Raw genomic sequence first — 14,625 nt, forward strand, 5'->3', positions numbered from 1 at the left:
CCAACTTTCTTGATGTGAGGACAGCATGTATAATTTTTGCTGGCAAGATCCCACAGTTTAGGTGTTAGGATTAACAAACAAATGTTGGGTTTAATACAAAGTTGGAGTTTTTCTAGACAGGAGTAGATGAGGATGGATGTTTAAAGGAGATGTGGGGTTAGAAAGAGTACGCTTACAATCACAGAGAAGGTTGGATCATAGGAACACAATAAATGGACAGATTGCATATTGTTACTGTTCAGTTGCTAAGTTGTCTGACTCTTTGCAACCCAGTGAACTATAGCCGGCCAGGCTTTCCTGTCCTTCACTGTCTCCTGGAGTTTGCTCAGACTCATGTCCATTGAGTTGATGATGCCATCCACCCATCTCATCCTCTGTTGTCCTCTTCTCCTTTTGCCTTCAGTCTTTCTCAGCATCAAGTAGCTCAGTTGTGTCCAACTCTTTTGACCCCATGGATAGCACACTTTCTTATAAATCCCCTCATTAATCACATTAAAGGGGGCTTCCCTGGGGGCTCAGATGGTAAAGCATCTCTGGCTGTAATGCGGGAGACCTGGGTCCGATTCCTGTGTCGGGAAGATTCCCTAGAGAAGAAAATAGCAATCCACTCCAGCACTCTTGCCTGGAAAATCCCATGGACGGAGGAGCCTGATAGGCTACAGACAACACACTTTCTTATAAATCCCCTCATTTATCAGATTAAAAATAAAAATAACAGTAATACCATTCTGCTATATGGAATCTTTGAAGAAGGGACTTTACATGGGTTAAATAGACTCATAGCATAGTATGTGATCTAAGAACATAAAGTTGTAAACATTTATTTTCATTCATATGTAATTACCAGATAAAGCTAATAGATAAGTTTTATGGATATTCCTGATTTTTATGTTTCAATTTGTAAAGCAATAGCTGATAATTTGTAGGGGGTCCATACAAGCACTCTGCTCAGCACTTGATGTCAATTCTTTATTGTCTCTTATACATAATGTGAATCAGTGTAGATTTATCACATGCTTTCAATCTAGTGATCCGGGAACAGATCTCTATATGGACCTGTGCCCATGTTTTTCTCTTTTTCTCTTCATAAACAACATTTTCATCATTCCAAACCCCAAACAGATATAATGGCATTTAAAACAAAAACAAAAACTTTTTTTAAGAACCACTGTCTTTAGTGCTTCAAGCTACGTTTAGCTATCTTTGGAAACTTCACTTACATTCACACCACCTCCCAAACACACATGAAGATACACAAAATTATACACATTCTGCGTTCCCCCTCACCAAAACATCTTCCTAAGTTGTTTTATTCAGACAGTGCTATAATCAGTGCTGCTGGTTATCCCGTCTCATGCACCATGGTTGATTTGGGCACAGTCAATAGCAGTGGTGTATCTGGTTGTATGCATGCCTGCGAAGTCCCTTCAGTCATGATGGATTCTTTGTGACCCTGTAGACTGTAGCCCACCAGGCTTCTCTGTCCCTGGGATTCTCCAGGCAAGAATTTTGCAGTGGGTTGCTAAGCCAACCTCCAGGGTTTCTTCCGGACCCAGGGATCAAACCCATGTCTCTTATGTCTGCTTCACTGGCAGGCTGGTTCTGGTTACCAGGTCAAATTGTTACTATGATATGTTAATCAAAAAAATTTGAAATTTAAATGATTTGAACTAAATAGTGTTGGTTTTTTTGGCAAGAATCATGAACACAACTGCTTTGGAACATAGAGTATCCTTTATGTTCAGCTTTCCTGGTAGCTCAGTGGTAAAGAATTCGCCTGCAATGCAGGAGATGCAGGAGGAGTGGGTTCTGTCCCTGGATCTGGAAGATCCCCTGGAGGAGGAAATGGCAAACCATTCTAATATTCTTGCCTGAAGAACACCATGGACAGAGGAGCCTGGTGGGCTATAGTCCATAGGGTCACAAAGAGACATTACTGAGCATAGCGCGTGCACACACACACAAACACACACACACATCCTTAATGTTTATCCTATAGACTTCATATTTGGAAATAAAGAAAGATAAAATGAAAATGAGTTGTTGTTTTTTTTAAGTGATTTAACAGGCAATAGAGTTGCCCCAAAATTTTCATGCTGTGGATCATATATAGAGTCAAGTATATAACCCATAAAATAAAGTTAGTAACTTGGACAGGAAGTTAATATCTATTTGAGTTTTAAATGTGTCATATATTTCAGATATTGGCTATAAAATCCTAACATTTGGTTCGAACACTTAAATCTTATCCTTGGCAACATCTTATTCCCAGTTTGAAGCTTTGTGCTTATGGTTCAGGTTTTTAACATGAACTATTCATCAGAGGCTGCATTTTATAGGCAAGTAGCATGCAAAGTACTGTCATTCACAGTATGTTTTTATGATGGAATGGTCTATCTTGTCCAGATTGAATTTTTGACTCCCAGTAGACACTAGGAAACTAAAGTCATTTATCTGTCTGCTTGCTAGGGGATGTTTTAAATTTCAGTAAACAGCAGTATTGTATTAGCATGAACCATTTGGGTAAATTTGTTTCAAGGAGATAATAAATAACTAAACTACTTGGTTAAAAATCAGAAACAATTTGTTCCTGTCATCTGGTGGTGCTTAAATTAGGAAAAATAGCTCTCTAAAGGTGTAACTAATCTATGAATCTAGTTTGAGGCTTTATCCTATCAGATTTCACATAATGCACTGAAATCCACGGATATCCCCCGTGGTGTAAAATATCTTCTAAGATGATGTTATTTAATAATTTGCATGAAAATGTTCAGCTAGAAGGATAGCAGGGAAAGAAGATGATTCAATTCTATGATCTGTGCCAGCGATAATTAGTTTATATACTATAGTTTTGCAGTCTTAAATGATACTGATATAACTGTGTACCTTCTGGAAAAGAGACTGAAAGAATTTTGAGTGATATGATAGGTAAACGATTTAGGAAGAACCATACACACACATGTGCAAACACACGTGCTTGAGTTGATCAACAGAGGAGGAATGTCTCAAATATCTGAAATTCTTAACTCCCACCTGTTTTAATGTCTAGGAAGGTTTTGTGTTATATGGTCATACCATCCATGTATGATAGACATATTCCTCAGTTATAGCAGATTGAAGCAGCTGGCCCAGCCGCCTCCACATCTTGTCACATGTGAATCAGGAGAGCCAGAACTTGACTCTTAGGTCAGGGTTAATAGTCTTCATCCTTGTTTCCCCACCATCTAGCACAGAGTGGCGTCAGAAGAGTACTGTTGAATGAGTGGGGTGTGTGGCTTCATCTCTTGGTCATGAGACCTCCATATCTTCCTGTACAAAGTCTAGGTGAGATGGAGGCAGAAGCAGGGTAAAGGGAGGAGGAACTCTGCTGACTGATACTCTTGCCTCTCCTGCAATTTCCCCCACACAGACCATTAACTATTAGCTGTTTGTAAACAGTATCTTTCCCTAATTTTCTTTTAGCATAGGGTTCATTTTAACCAAAATTTATCCCTATGTAAACATCAGGACATAGAAGTAGGCCTGATTCACTGTGAATTGTCCTTTATTCCTGGAAATTGTCCGTAACCCAATCTTCTAAAGATTGTTTCTGGATTTATTCTGGTGATTCAGTGATTTATGTGATTTGATTTCAGACTGATTTAGTTTAACGTAGCAGCACACATCTGAAAAAATATATATATATTTATATACACACACACACATATATATATAATAGCAGAGCTAATATGTACCTCTATGAGGCAGAAGACATGGCTCTAAATGAATATGATAAGAAAGAGAATTAAGATTATCATTATTATTAAAATTATGATTTTTCTCAAGTCTATATTCAAAATTATTTTTGAATCACAATTACATAATTCTGAAATTATGTAAACAAAAGCCACAGTAAAGCAAATCACTGTAATTTTCCACAAGAAATTATGATGAATTGTGATATAAAATGTATTTATATAGTTACACAATTTAAAGGTCGCATGGATATTTGCCATTTATTTTAGCATCATGCTGCCATGTAGGTGGACTAGGTTGACAGATTAAATACAGAGTTACAGTTTTCCCAAATCCTGATGCCCTATGGTGATTTATCTTTACTAATGTTGATCAATTTAGCCTCTCTATTAGATAAAATAAGGGAATAATGCAGTGTTCATGCTATCAAAATGGCACCCCACTCCAGTACTCTTGCCTGGAAAATCCCATGGATAGAGGAGCCTGGTGGGCTGCAGTCCATGGGGTCGCTAAGAGTCGGACACAACTGAGCGACTTCACTTTCACTTTTCACTTTCATGCATTGGAGAAGGAAATGGCAGCCCACTCCACTGTTCTTGGCTGGAGAATCCCAGGGACGGGGGAGCCTGGTGGGCTGCCATCTCTGGGGTCGCACAGAGTCAGACACAACTGAAGTGACTTAGCAGCAGCATGCTATCAATGCAGAGTCTGAGGTTTAAGAAAGGAAAGTGTACTTTTAAAGGTTAAAGAAAATCTTCTGAGCCAAAAGCAATGTCATGTTTATTGAAGAGAAGAGATTTTGTTTTAATACAGCAGACATAATCAGTTGCACATTCCACTCAGGTCTGTGTTCTCTTATTGAAATGTAACAGCCTGTCTAAGCATATGTGTTTGATTAAGAACTTCCGAGATACGTTGTTGTCATAAAAAAAAAAGACACACTTGTTTTTCTTTGTGTTTATATTTTGACCAGCAATCTTGATTCCAGCTTGTGCTTCATCCAGTCCAGCATTTCTCATGATGTATTCTGCATATAAGTTAAATAAGCAGGGTGACAATATACAGCCTTGATATACTCCTCTTCCTATTTTGAAAAGATCCTGATGCTGGGAAAGATTGAAGGTGGGAGGAGAAGGGGATAACAGAGGATGAAATGGTTGGATGGCATGGCATCACCAACTCAATGGACATGGGTTTGAGTAAACTCTGGGCGTTGGTGATAGACAGGGAGGCCTGGCGTGCTGCAGTCCATGGGGTTGCAAAGAGTTGGACACGATTGGGTTACTGAACTGAACTGAACTGATATTTTGACCATGTTAGACTTGGGCTTTGTATAAAGAAAGAGATCCTTAAATGTAGAAATATAAAATACCTAGTCACAAGAAGTACTGATGTTTAGCATGTGGTATTACTTTATGCCTAATATATTTTGTTTTCAGTTTGCTTAAAAAAATTTTTTTTTAAAAAGCCAGGTTTGGCATTATATGTCTTCTGATTTCAAGAAAATTGTCTGTAAATCCATACCTAAAAGTTACATACAGTTAGCAATACACATTTTTAATAACAATTTTAGCAGCAATATAGAGCTTCTAAAAGAAAGGGCAAGTGGTGAGGTTTTATATAAAGTATAATACAGTAACAAAGGAAAAATACTGAAATTCTCAAAAAGATTTTTCTCTATTTTAATTTTTATTTCAACTTCAGTCACAGTCTATCTTAATAGAGTCAAATACTTAGCTTGAGTTAAAACTAGTGTTTCTTTGTCACAACTTACCCTCTTCTAACACTGTGTGTGATACTCTTCATCTTATATATAATAAGTAAATTCTCTTTGTTGCTGTGACCACGTGTCACACATAAGAAAAGATTTTAAGTAATCATTTTAGTCCATTAACTCTGGTTCCATGGACTAAGTGTAATCCTAGATAAATGAATTATTTTATATAGTTATCTGAACATTTTGTTTTACCTAAAAATAGAGGTAGGTATCTTTAACTTTCTTTGTGTCTTTCTTGGCACAGATATATTTACAAATAGGTATTGAATGAGTGTTGAAAGGGTGCTACTGAACCGCGTGAAATTTAATGCTATTTTTCCTTGTTTTCCACATGTTCCAATTTGGTAAATATAAGTAATCAGTTGGCAAACATAATATCTAAAATGAAGTAAACTTATTCAGTGTTTTAACTTTTGATAGAATCCACAATCTAAATTGAAAATTGTCTCCTAAGTATAAATTACAGGGTTCCATGAAGGATCAATAAACTAGTAATTGGATCTGAGGCTCAGGAGATTTCCAAAGATTCTCTTGATTTATGTATGTGATGAGTTCTGATTTGTATTTTACCTTTGTTACAAACCTAATACTATAAGTAAGAAATGTTCCATGATATAGAAGTTTTATGTGTGTGAAAATTCTCTAGCTACTTATTCTTTTTAAACAAACTACTATTAAATGGTAATTTAAAAAATGTTAATGATGCTAAATGAAATTAAAACTCCCAAGTTTCATTCAGTATTACAAATCATATATTCTTATATTTATTTATATAGTGTTTGGTTGGTTATTTGGTCTTCAGAGAGATCTGTATTTTATAAGTCTTCATTATCACAATACGTTTCTCAAATAAAAAGGCACAATCTGTGACCCTGCCCAAATCAAAACAAAACAAGATCTCAATCTTTTCTTCTTTGGGAGATTATAATGTGCATTCATACACTGAAGCTGTATGAATTCCTACTGTAAAGAGACAATTTTAACTTTATCATTTATTCTGAAATCATGACCATAGAATAGTTTTGCCTATAAAAAATCTATTACATCTTTAAGAACTAATAATTTTCTTTAGAACATACTTTAAGAAGCACTAATTTAGTCTATTTTCCCCAAGTAATTAAACAAAATTCTATCAATTGTGTTTTTGTTAATAAACTTTTGTATTGTCCTTGTTTATAAATGTTTAAGAGACAGAGAAAAGTACACTTTTACGTGATACTCAAAATACAAAAGACATACAGAAGATGAAGAATACGCATCTTCAATCAGTTCAGGAAAAGAAATAAAAAAGAAATCAGTATATATGTATTATTTGTATATTGCATAGAACTAGCCTTGTAGATAGAAAAAACAAGAATGTAAAATTCCTTGATAGTTGTTTTATCCACTTTCCTTTCCATTTTTCCTCTGTAACACAATTTATGTCCATAATTTATACTTATGCTGACATATTCAGCAACATTGATATCTAGTGAAAATGTCCACACACATTCATTCTTGAAAAGTTAACACTCATTTGCTACTTTAGTAGAATATGAGACCGTTAGAGTGTTGGATTATCTGCTGTTTTTGCTGTCTAAATTCACAGACAATCTTGATTCCTTATCTGAGTCTCCTGAAGAAATTCCTGCCAATATCATGCAGTTACACTTTCTTCAAAGAATAATTTCAACACTTGATATATATTTTTTAAACATGGTTTTAGCCAAATTTTAACAAGCCAGTTATTCACTTGTCTAGAATTATCCTATCATTTCATGATTTAGGTGAAAGAGACAGAGAGAGAGTGTGTGTGTATATGTATAAATTATTGTGTTAAGGATTTTTCCATTTTTTCTTGACAAATTGACCTCAGATTTGCACTGAGATATTTTGCCCTATTGCAAGACATGATTTTCTGATGTCACTGATATAGTGTTTTAATATGTTCTTGTAGAAAATATAGGCTAATATTTATGCATCTTTGTGGAATATATCATAAAAGGATTACTCTGTGAGGCTTATTATTTCATATGTGAATAAAATATATTTAATGTTTGAGCCAATATGTTTTTATGTTTTTAATCAAATCAATAAAGCATTCCTTTTTCCTTTCTTCATAGAGCAATGAAGTTGTCTACTACAATGCAAAGGATGATCTTGATGTGAGTATTAAAAGTTTTACATTACATTACAGGCTAAACTTGACTAGGGTGAATGGCTTTCTAAACAAGCTGACCGTGTAGTACCTTTAGTTGGATTCATGTTCCCATCCAGCCTTAAAATTGTAGTGCTTATAGGCATTAACACCTGTTTACAGTCAAACTGGTTTTCTCTCATCTTAGACATGCCACAGTTAATTCTGTTACCCAAAAATTTCATTCTAGTTCTACATATTCTTGAAGTCCTGCTAACTTCATCAGGTTTGCTGGAGTCGGGCCATTTCACGTAAAATTTTTAAGAATTTGTAAAGAATTGTAAGATATTATATTTTACAATTCATTATAACTATTATGGGGTAGTTTTAAGTGCTCTAGATATGTTAATAGTATTGCTCTTATAAACCCTTAGATGGTGAATGAAAAATGAACTGTGTTTTATGATTGGCCTATTGGTTCAGCTATTACAGAGAGACTGAAATATGCTAACCTGAGAAGGCTAAAGCAAAACAAAAGATTATTCTGCTCTAATGGCACTTTGTGTGTGCAAGGCCTAATAGAGAAACTCTCTATAATCCAGGCCCTGCAAATCTTTCTCTCATGATTTTTTCCTTTCCTCAAAATTGCTTTTCCACTTTATGGTCCAAAGTGGATGCTGCAATATCCACAATGATATCTGCATTCTGTACATCAGAAAGGAGTCAGATGGCACTGAAGGTCATACTCTGGAAATTACAGAAGACACATCTGTCTGCACCTGTTGTCTACTACTTAGTTACTAGTGTTACCTAGTTGCCAGAGGATGTGCAGTGTAATTCCCCATCCTCCTCCCACCTCCCCATAAGCATTAGGCAAACAAAATATAAGGTTCCATTACCAAGGAAAGAATAGAGAGAATACTAGTTGGGAGTTAATTAGTAGTTTCTATACTTAACTTCAATTTGTTCTTCCTGGCATATTGAAGTTAGTACCCACATCTACCCCTTCAATTGAGTGACTTCTGTCAGTTCAGTTCAGTTCAGTTCAGTCACTCAGTCATGTCCGACTCTTTGCGACCCCATGAATCGTAGCACACCAGGCCTCCCTGTCCATCACCGACTCCTGGAGTTCACTCAGACTCACTTTCATCGAGTCAGTGATGCCATCCAGCCATCTCATCCTCTGTCATCCCCTTCTCCTCCTGCCCCCAATCTCTCCCAGCATCAGGGTCTTTTCCAATGAGTCAACTCTTCATGGGAGGTGGCCAAAGTATTGGAGTCTCAGCTTCAGCATCATTCCTTCCAGTGAACACCCAGGACTGATCTCCTTTAGGATGGACTCATTGGATATCCTTGCAGTCCTAATATAGTCAAATTCTTCAACTTGAAATGGAGCAAAAAATTCTCATTTATAGTAAAATGATTATGACATTTTATGCTGTGTTTAGTATTATTTAGTTCTTAATGCATATGTTTTGATCACTGTGACCAAAATGTTTTCTGCGATAGAAATATATAGTCTTTATTTTTAATTAATTTTTCATTGAAGGATAATTGCTTTACAGAATTTTGCTATTTCTGTTAAACCTCAGCATGAATCAGCCATAGGTATACATATATCCTCTCCCTTTTGAACCTTCCTCCCATCTCCCTCCCCATCCCACCCCTCTAGGTTGATACAGAGCCCCTGTTTGAGTTTCCTGAGCCATATAGCAAATTCCTGTAGGTTATCTATTTTATACATGGTAATGTAAGTTTCCATGTTACTCTTTCCATACATCTCACCCTCTCCTTCCCTCTCCCCATGGCCATAAGTCTATTCTCTATGGCTGTTTCTCCATTGTTGCCTTGTCAATAAATTCTTCAGTACCGTTTTTCTAGATTCTGTATATATGCATTAGAATATGGTATTTATCTTTCTCTTTCTGACTCACTTCACTCTGTATAATAGGTTCTAAGTTCATCCACCTCATTAGAACTAACTCAAATGTGTTCCTCTTTAAGGCTGAGTAATATTCCATTGTGTATATTAGCCATTCATCTGTAGATGGACATTCTAGGTTGCTTCCATGTTCTAACTGTTGTAAATAGTGCTGCAGTGAACAATGGGACACATGTTTCTCTTTCAATTTTGGTTTCCTCAGGGTATATGCCTAGGAGTGGGATTGCTGGGTCATATGGTGATTTTATTCCTAGTTTTTTAAGAAAATGAAAGACAGTTAAGAAGTGTAAGTAAATACTGAAGTAAATATTCACTTTAGGACTTTTAGTGGTTATAGCTTTTTTTCCCTTAAGTTTATTGCTTATCAGATGAAGTTGGACCTATATAGATGATGAAATTAATTCACTCTCACCAAACATTTTGCAATATATGGTTGGATTTAGTTGGTTCTTATACTCCAACTTTATATATGTAATGATATTTTTATTTATCAAGTGTACATTTGTACATAAGTACATTATGTTTCTTCATTTGTACATTATATGTGTACATAATGCCATTTTGTTTTAATTTGAATTGGTTTACTCTCACTGTTATTTATTTTACTTTTCTGTTTACCAATTTAGGGCTTCCCTGGTAGCTCAGTTGCTTGCAGTGCAGGAGACCCAGGTTCAAGCTTTGTTTTGGGAAGATCCTCTGGAGAAGGAAATGGCAACCCACTCTAGGTCCTTGCCTGGAAAATCCCATGGACAGAGGAGCCTGGCAGGCTGCAGTCCATGGGGTCACAAAGAGTCGGGCACGGCTGAGAGACTAACATGCCAATTTAGTTGTATATTTTTATTGCTCAAAGTTCACAAAGCCATATTCATTATGAAAAATTGGCAACTGGAGATTATATGATGTGAGCTTATTATCTCATACGTCAATATCTAATAGCTAATGAATACAGGAACTAATTGGAATGCTAAATATTGTAATAGAGTTATCAATTAATAAATTTGTCCTCATATGTTTGAATGGGATATAAATATCTGAGTTCTAAATAAATTTTCTATTCTCTAGAATAGTTATATATTTAACCTATGAGTGGACTTTGAAACCAAGGGGCCGATGTCTTGCCAGTAATGTGAAGCTGTAGAAAATAGGTAGGCCAGATTTAACTGTAGACATATTTTGATATGCTGACACAAAAGCCAAGGACTTTGATTGCCTTTGGATGTCATACATTTTCCAGCTTGCCCCAGTTCCACTCTCTTTGTTGTCTTATTCTCTGTCTATATCATGCATCTACACACATAAAAAATAATGTAGAATTGCCTTAACATAATACAGGGATAGAATCCTCAGCACACCAACATTTTTTTTTATTTTTACTTTATTTTACTTTACAGTACTGTATTGGTTTTGCCATACGTTGACCTGAATCCACCACGGGTGTACATGCGATCCCAAACATGAACCCCCCTCCCACCTCCCTCCCCACAACATCCCTCTGGGTCATCCCCATGCACCAGCCCCAAGCATGCTGTATCCTGCATCAGACATAGACTGGTGATTCGATTCTTACATGATAGTATACATGTTTCAATGCCATTCTCCCAAATCATCCCACCCTCTCCCTCTCCCTCTGAGTCCCAAAGTCTGCTATACACATCTGTGTCTTTTTTGCTGTCTTGCATACAGGGTCAACATTGCCATCTTTCTAAATTCCATATATATGTGTTAGTATACCGTATTGATGTTTTTCTTTCTGGCTTACTTCACTCTGTATAATCGGCTCCAGTTTCATCCATCTTAACAGAACTGATTCAAATGTATTCTTTTTGACAGCTGAGTAATACTCCATTGTGTATATGTACCACAGCTTTCTTATCCATTCATCTGCTGATGGACATCTAGGTTGTTTCCATGTCCTGGCTATTATAAACAGTGCTGCGATGAACATTGGGGTACATGTGTCTCTTTTAATTCTGGTTTCCTTGGTGTGTATGCCCAGCAGTGGGATTGCTGGGTCATAAGGTAGTTCTATTTGCAATTTTTTAAGGCATCTCCACACTGTTTTCCATAGTGGTTGCACTAGTTTGCATTCCCACCAACAGTGTAGGAGGGTTCCCTTTTCTCCACACCCTCTCCAGCATTTATTGCTTGCAGATTTTTGGATCGCAGCCATTCTGACTGGTGTGAAGTGGTACCTCATTGTGGTTTTGATTTGCATTTCTCTAATAATGAGTGATGTTGAGCATCTTTTCATGTGTTTGTTAGCCATCCGTATGTCTTCTTTGGAGAAATGTCTATTTAGTTCTTTGGCCCATTTTTTGATTGGGTCGTTTATTTTTCTAGAATTGAGCTGCATAAGTTGCTTGTGTATTTTTGAGATTAGTTGTTTGTCCGTTGCTTCATTTGCTATTATTTTCTCCCATTCCGAAGGCTGTCTTTTCACCTTGCTTGTATTTTCCTTTGTTGTGCAGAAGCTTTTAATTTTAATTAGATCCCATTTGTTTATTTTTGCTTTTATTTCCAGAATTCTGGGAGGTGGATCATAGAGGATCCTGCTGTGATTTATGTCAGAGAGTGTTTTGCCTATGTTCTCCTCTAGGAATTTTATAGTTTCTGGTCTTACGTTTAGATCTTTAATCCATTTTGAGTTTATTTTCGTGTGCGGTGTTAGAAAGTGATCTAATTTCATTCTTTTACAAGTGGTTGACCAGTTTTCCCAGCACCACTTGTTAAAGAGATTGTCTTTATTCCATTGTATATTCTTGCCTCCTTTGTGAAAGATAAGCTGTCCATAGCTGAGCACACCAACATTTAAGGAACGGTCTTGAAGGCAGGGTAGGGTGTGTAGAATAAGAGTAGATGGAAATGAGGAAAAAGTAGCTTTCATAATAGAAGTAAGTCGTATGTAAAAGCCCATAACTTTAGTTGATGTTGAGTTAAAGACTAGTTGTTCCTATTTTTCTTCCATGTTTGTTTATTTGTCCATCACCAAGTTAAGATTTGAATATAAAGAATGATATATTCAAATGTAATCTATTGATTTTGTTCGTTATAATGATGCTACATGGCCTCACTTAAAGGTAAAGCATGCATTTAAAGGTGATCAGTTATCTTTTTGGAATGTAACTTTCTATTAGCTACATCTGAATTCGTTTGTGGAGAGCTGTCATGTTGTAAGCTTTTCAAGGACTTTGATATAAGACAGTTCCTCAGGGGCATTTTATAATCTCCACGCTACTCTAGATCAATGCTATTTATATTCACCTTCTGGGTATAAAAATAAAAACTTAGTGACAGCCAGATTTAGCTAAAGTGGTGACTGAAATAAGGGCAAAAGTAATGTCCCTTAGGATTGTTTAATATTACATAAAAACTATGACTATAGTCATTCATACGGATTTTTGCTTTGGAACTTCAAAATGTATTACTGGGCTAAAGTATTTGGTTATTTGGTTAGCCACAATTCTCCTGGTAGACATAAGGTACCTAAGGTACATAGCTATGCTGTATCTAGTATTTGCTTAAATATTTTAAGATAAAATAGAGATGATATTTCACTTCTAAGTTCTTCCATATGAAACTATTTTCCCCAATTAGTAACAATACATACGTGTATAATTACTATGTATCAGTACATTGTTATATGGAGGAAATAGAGTATGATACTGAAGAGGTTGTATTCCAGAGTTCCACTGCAAGCATTTGAATCCCAGATGTGCCATTTTCTAGCCTGGTGATTTGGCAGTCACCTAGCCTCTGTTTTTTCCCTCTTGGCCTGAAAAATAAAGGTAATAGTTATACCTACCTCATATAGTTACTGTGAAAATTAAATTAGTTAATGCATATAAAGCATTTAGAACATTCCCTGTCTTACAGTAGGCAATTTAGAAATATTAGTGAGTGTAATTTTTTTAATAAATAATTATTAATATTATTACAATGCATTTAATATTGATTTGAAGTGATTTTAGTTCCACATGGGGACACATTTATGCATGTGGATGTGTTAACAATAATTAAAGAGTACTAATTTGAGTTATTTTATTGTTGAGAATATCCTTATATTTGTGTGAAAAACTTAAGAAAATGCTTAACAAAATAAAAATTGAAATAGAATCTTCTAAAACACATTTAGAAACACATGTGAGCAGAAATTTGTTGTAAAATCCTTGTGAGTGGTATATATCCAGATTAGAAAAGATAATTAAATGTCTAAATAAAATGGAAAATAGCTAACAATTCAACAGTTAGTTATGAAATTCCACGTTCAGGTTCTCCTTAGTTTTGATGGGTGGAGATACCACTATACCAATGAGGAACTGCCCTCTCCTTAGTTTTGAAATTTATTTAGGTTCTTGTTTAGGTTTTTAGAAACATCTGTCCCAATAAATCCTTAACTTTCCTAAAGGTTTAGCGAAGTAGATTCTGCAGAAGGTTTGAGTTGTGCTAGCATGCGGCAGTATTTTCTTGATTCCCAGAGCAAGCAAAGAGAAAGCAGATCATTGCAAACCCTTATTAACCTAATTCTAAGATCTATGTTTTGGACTGAAATCCAAATGAAATAAATTCAACCCACAATTCCCATGTCGATAAATTAGGTTGATTTATTTGCTACATTTTATTTTATTGATTACATTAAAAATGTGACCTGTCTGGGACATTTGGCTAGTCTGCTGAATTCCCTTGCATATTTATATTGCTATTTATTTTCTTACTGACCTTGTCTACATTAAAATTAATCCCAACATAATGTCCTTTCTAAATGTCTTTTTAAAAGGCCAATCATTCATTTTATTTTATAGAAATATCAGTCTGCTTCTAGAATGAACCAAAAGCGGTATGTATCAAACAGTGATGAAATATGTTCTAATTATTAAAGAAGGAATCAAAGTCTAGGTTTCTCTCTCTCTCTTTTTAAGATTATCTGATAGTATGTGGCCTTTATTTGAGGCTCTGCTAATGATTATTGTTGAATCCTCATAGGAGATAGTATAGAGATAGAATATTAATTGCTTCAGTAAAATAAATGGTATAATCAGAGTTGCCTTTTTTGTGTGT

At 35.6% G+C, this 14,625-nt stretch overlaps 1 protein-coding gene across 22 annotated transcripts in view; it reads left to right on the forward strand.

Moving 5' to 3' along the window:
* CACNA2D1 (calcium voltage-gated channel auxiliary subunit alpha2delta 1) overlaps window positions 1–14,625 on the forward strand; it is a 540,433-nt gene that overhangs the window by 322,458 nt on the left and 203,350 nt on the right. For all 22 annotated transcript variants that reach the window (XM_060414594.1, XM_027968542.2, XM_027968544.2 and 19 more), the window contains one exon: window positions 7,615–7,656. In XM_060414594.1, coding sequence (XP_060270577.1) covers window positions 7,615–7,656 — 42 coding nt within the window. The remainder of the gene's footprint in view (window positions 1–7,614; window positions 7,657–14,625) is intronic.

Source organism: Ovis aries, chromosome 4 (assembly GCF_016772045.2).
Source record: "Ovis aries strain OAR_USU_Benz2616 breed Rambouillet chromosome 4, ARS-UI_Ramb_v3.0, whole genome shotgun sequence".
NCBI classification, from domain to species: domain Eukaryota; kingdom Metazoa; phylum Chordata; class Mammalia; order Artiodactyla; family Bovidae; genus Ovis; species Ovis aries.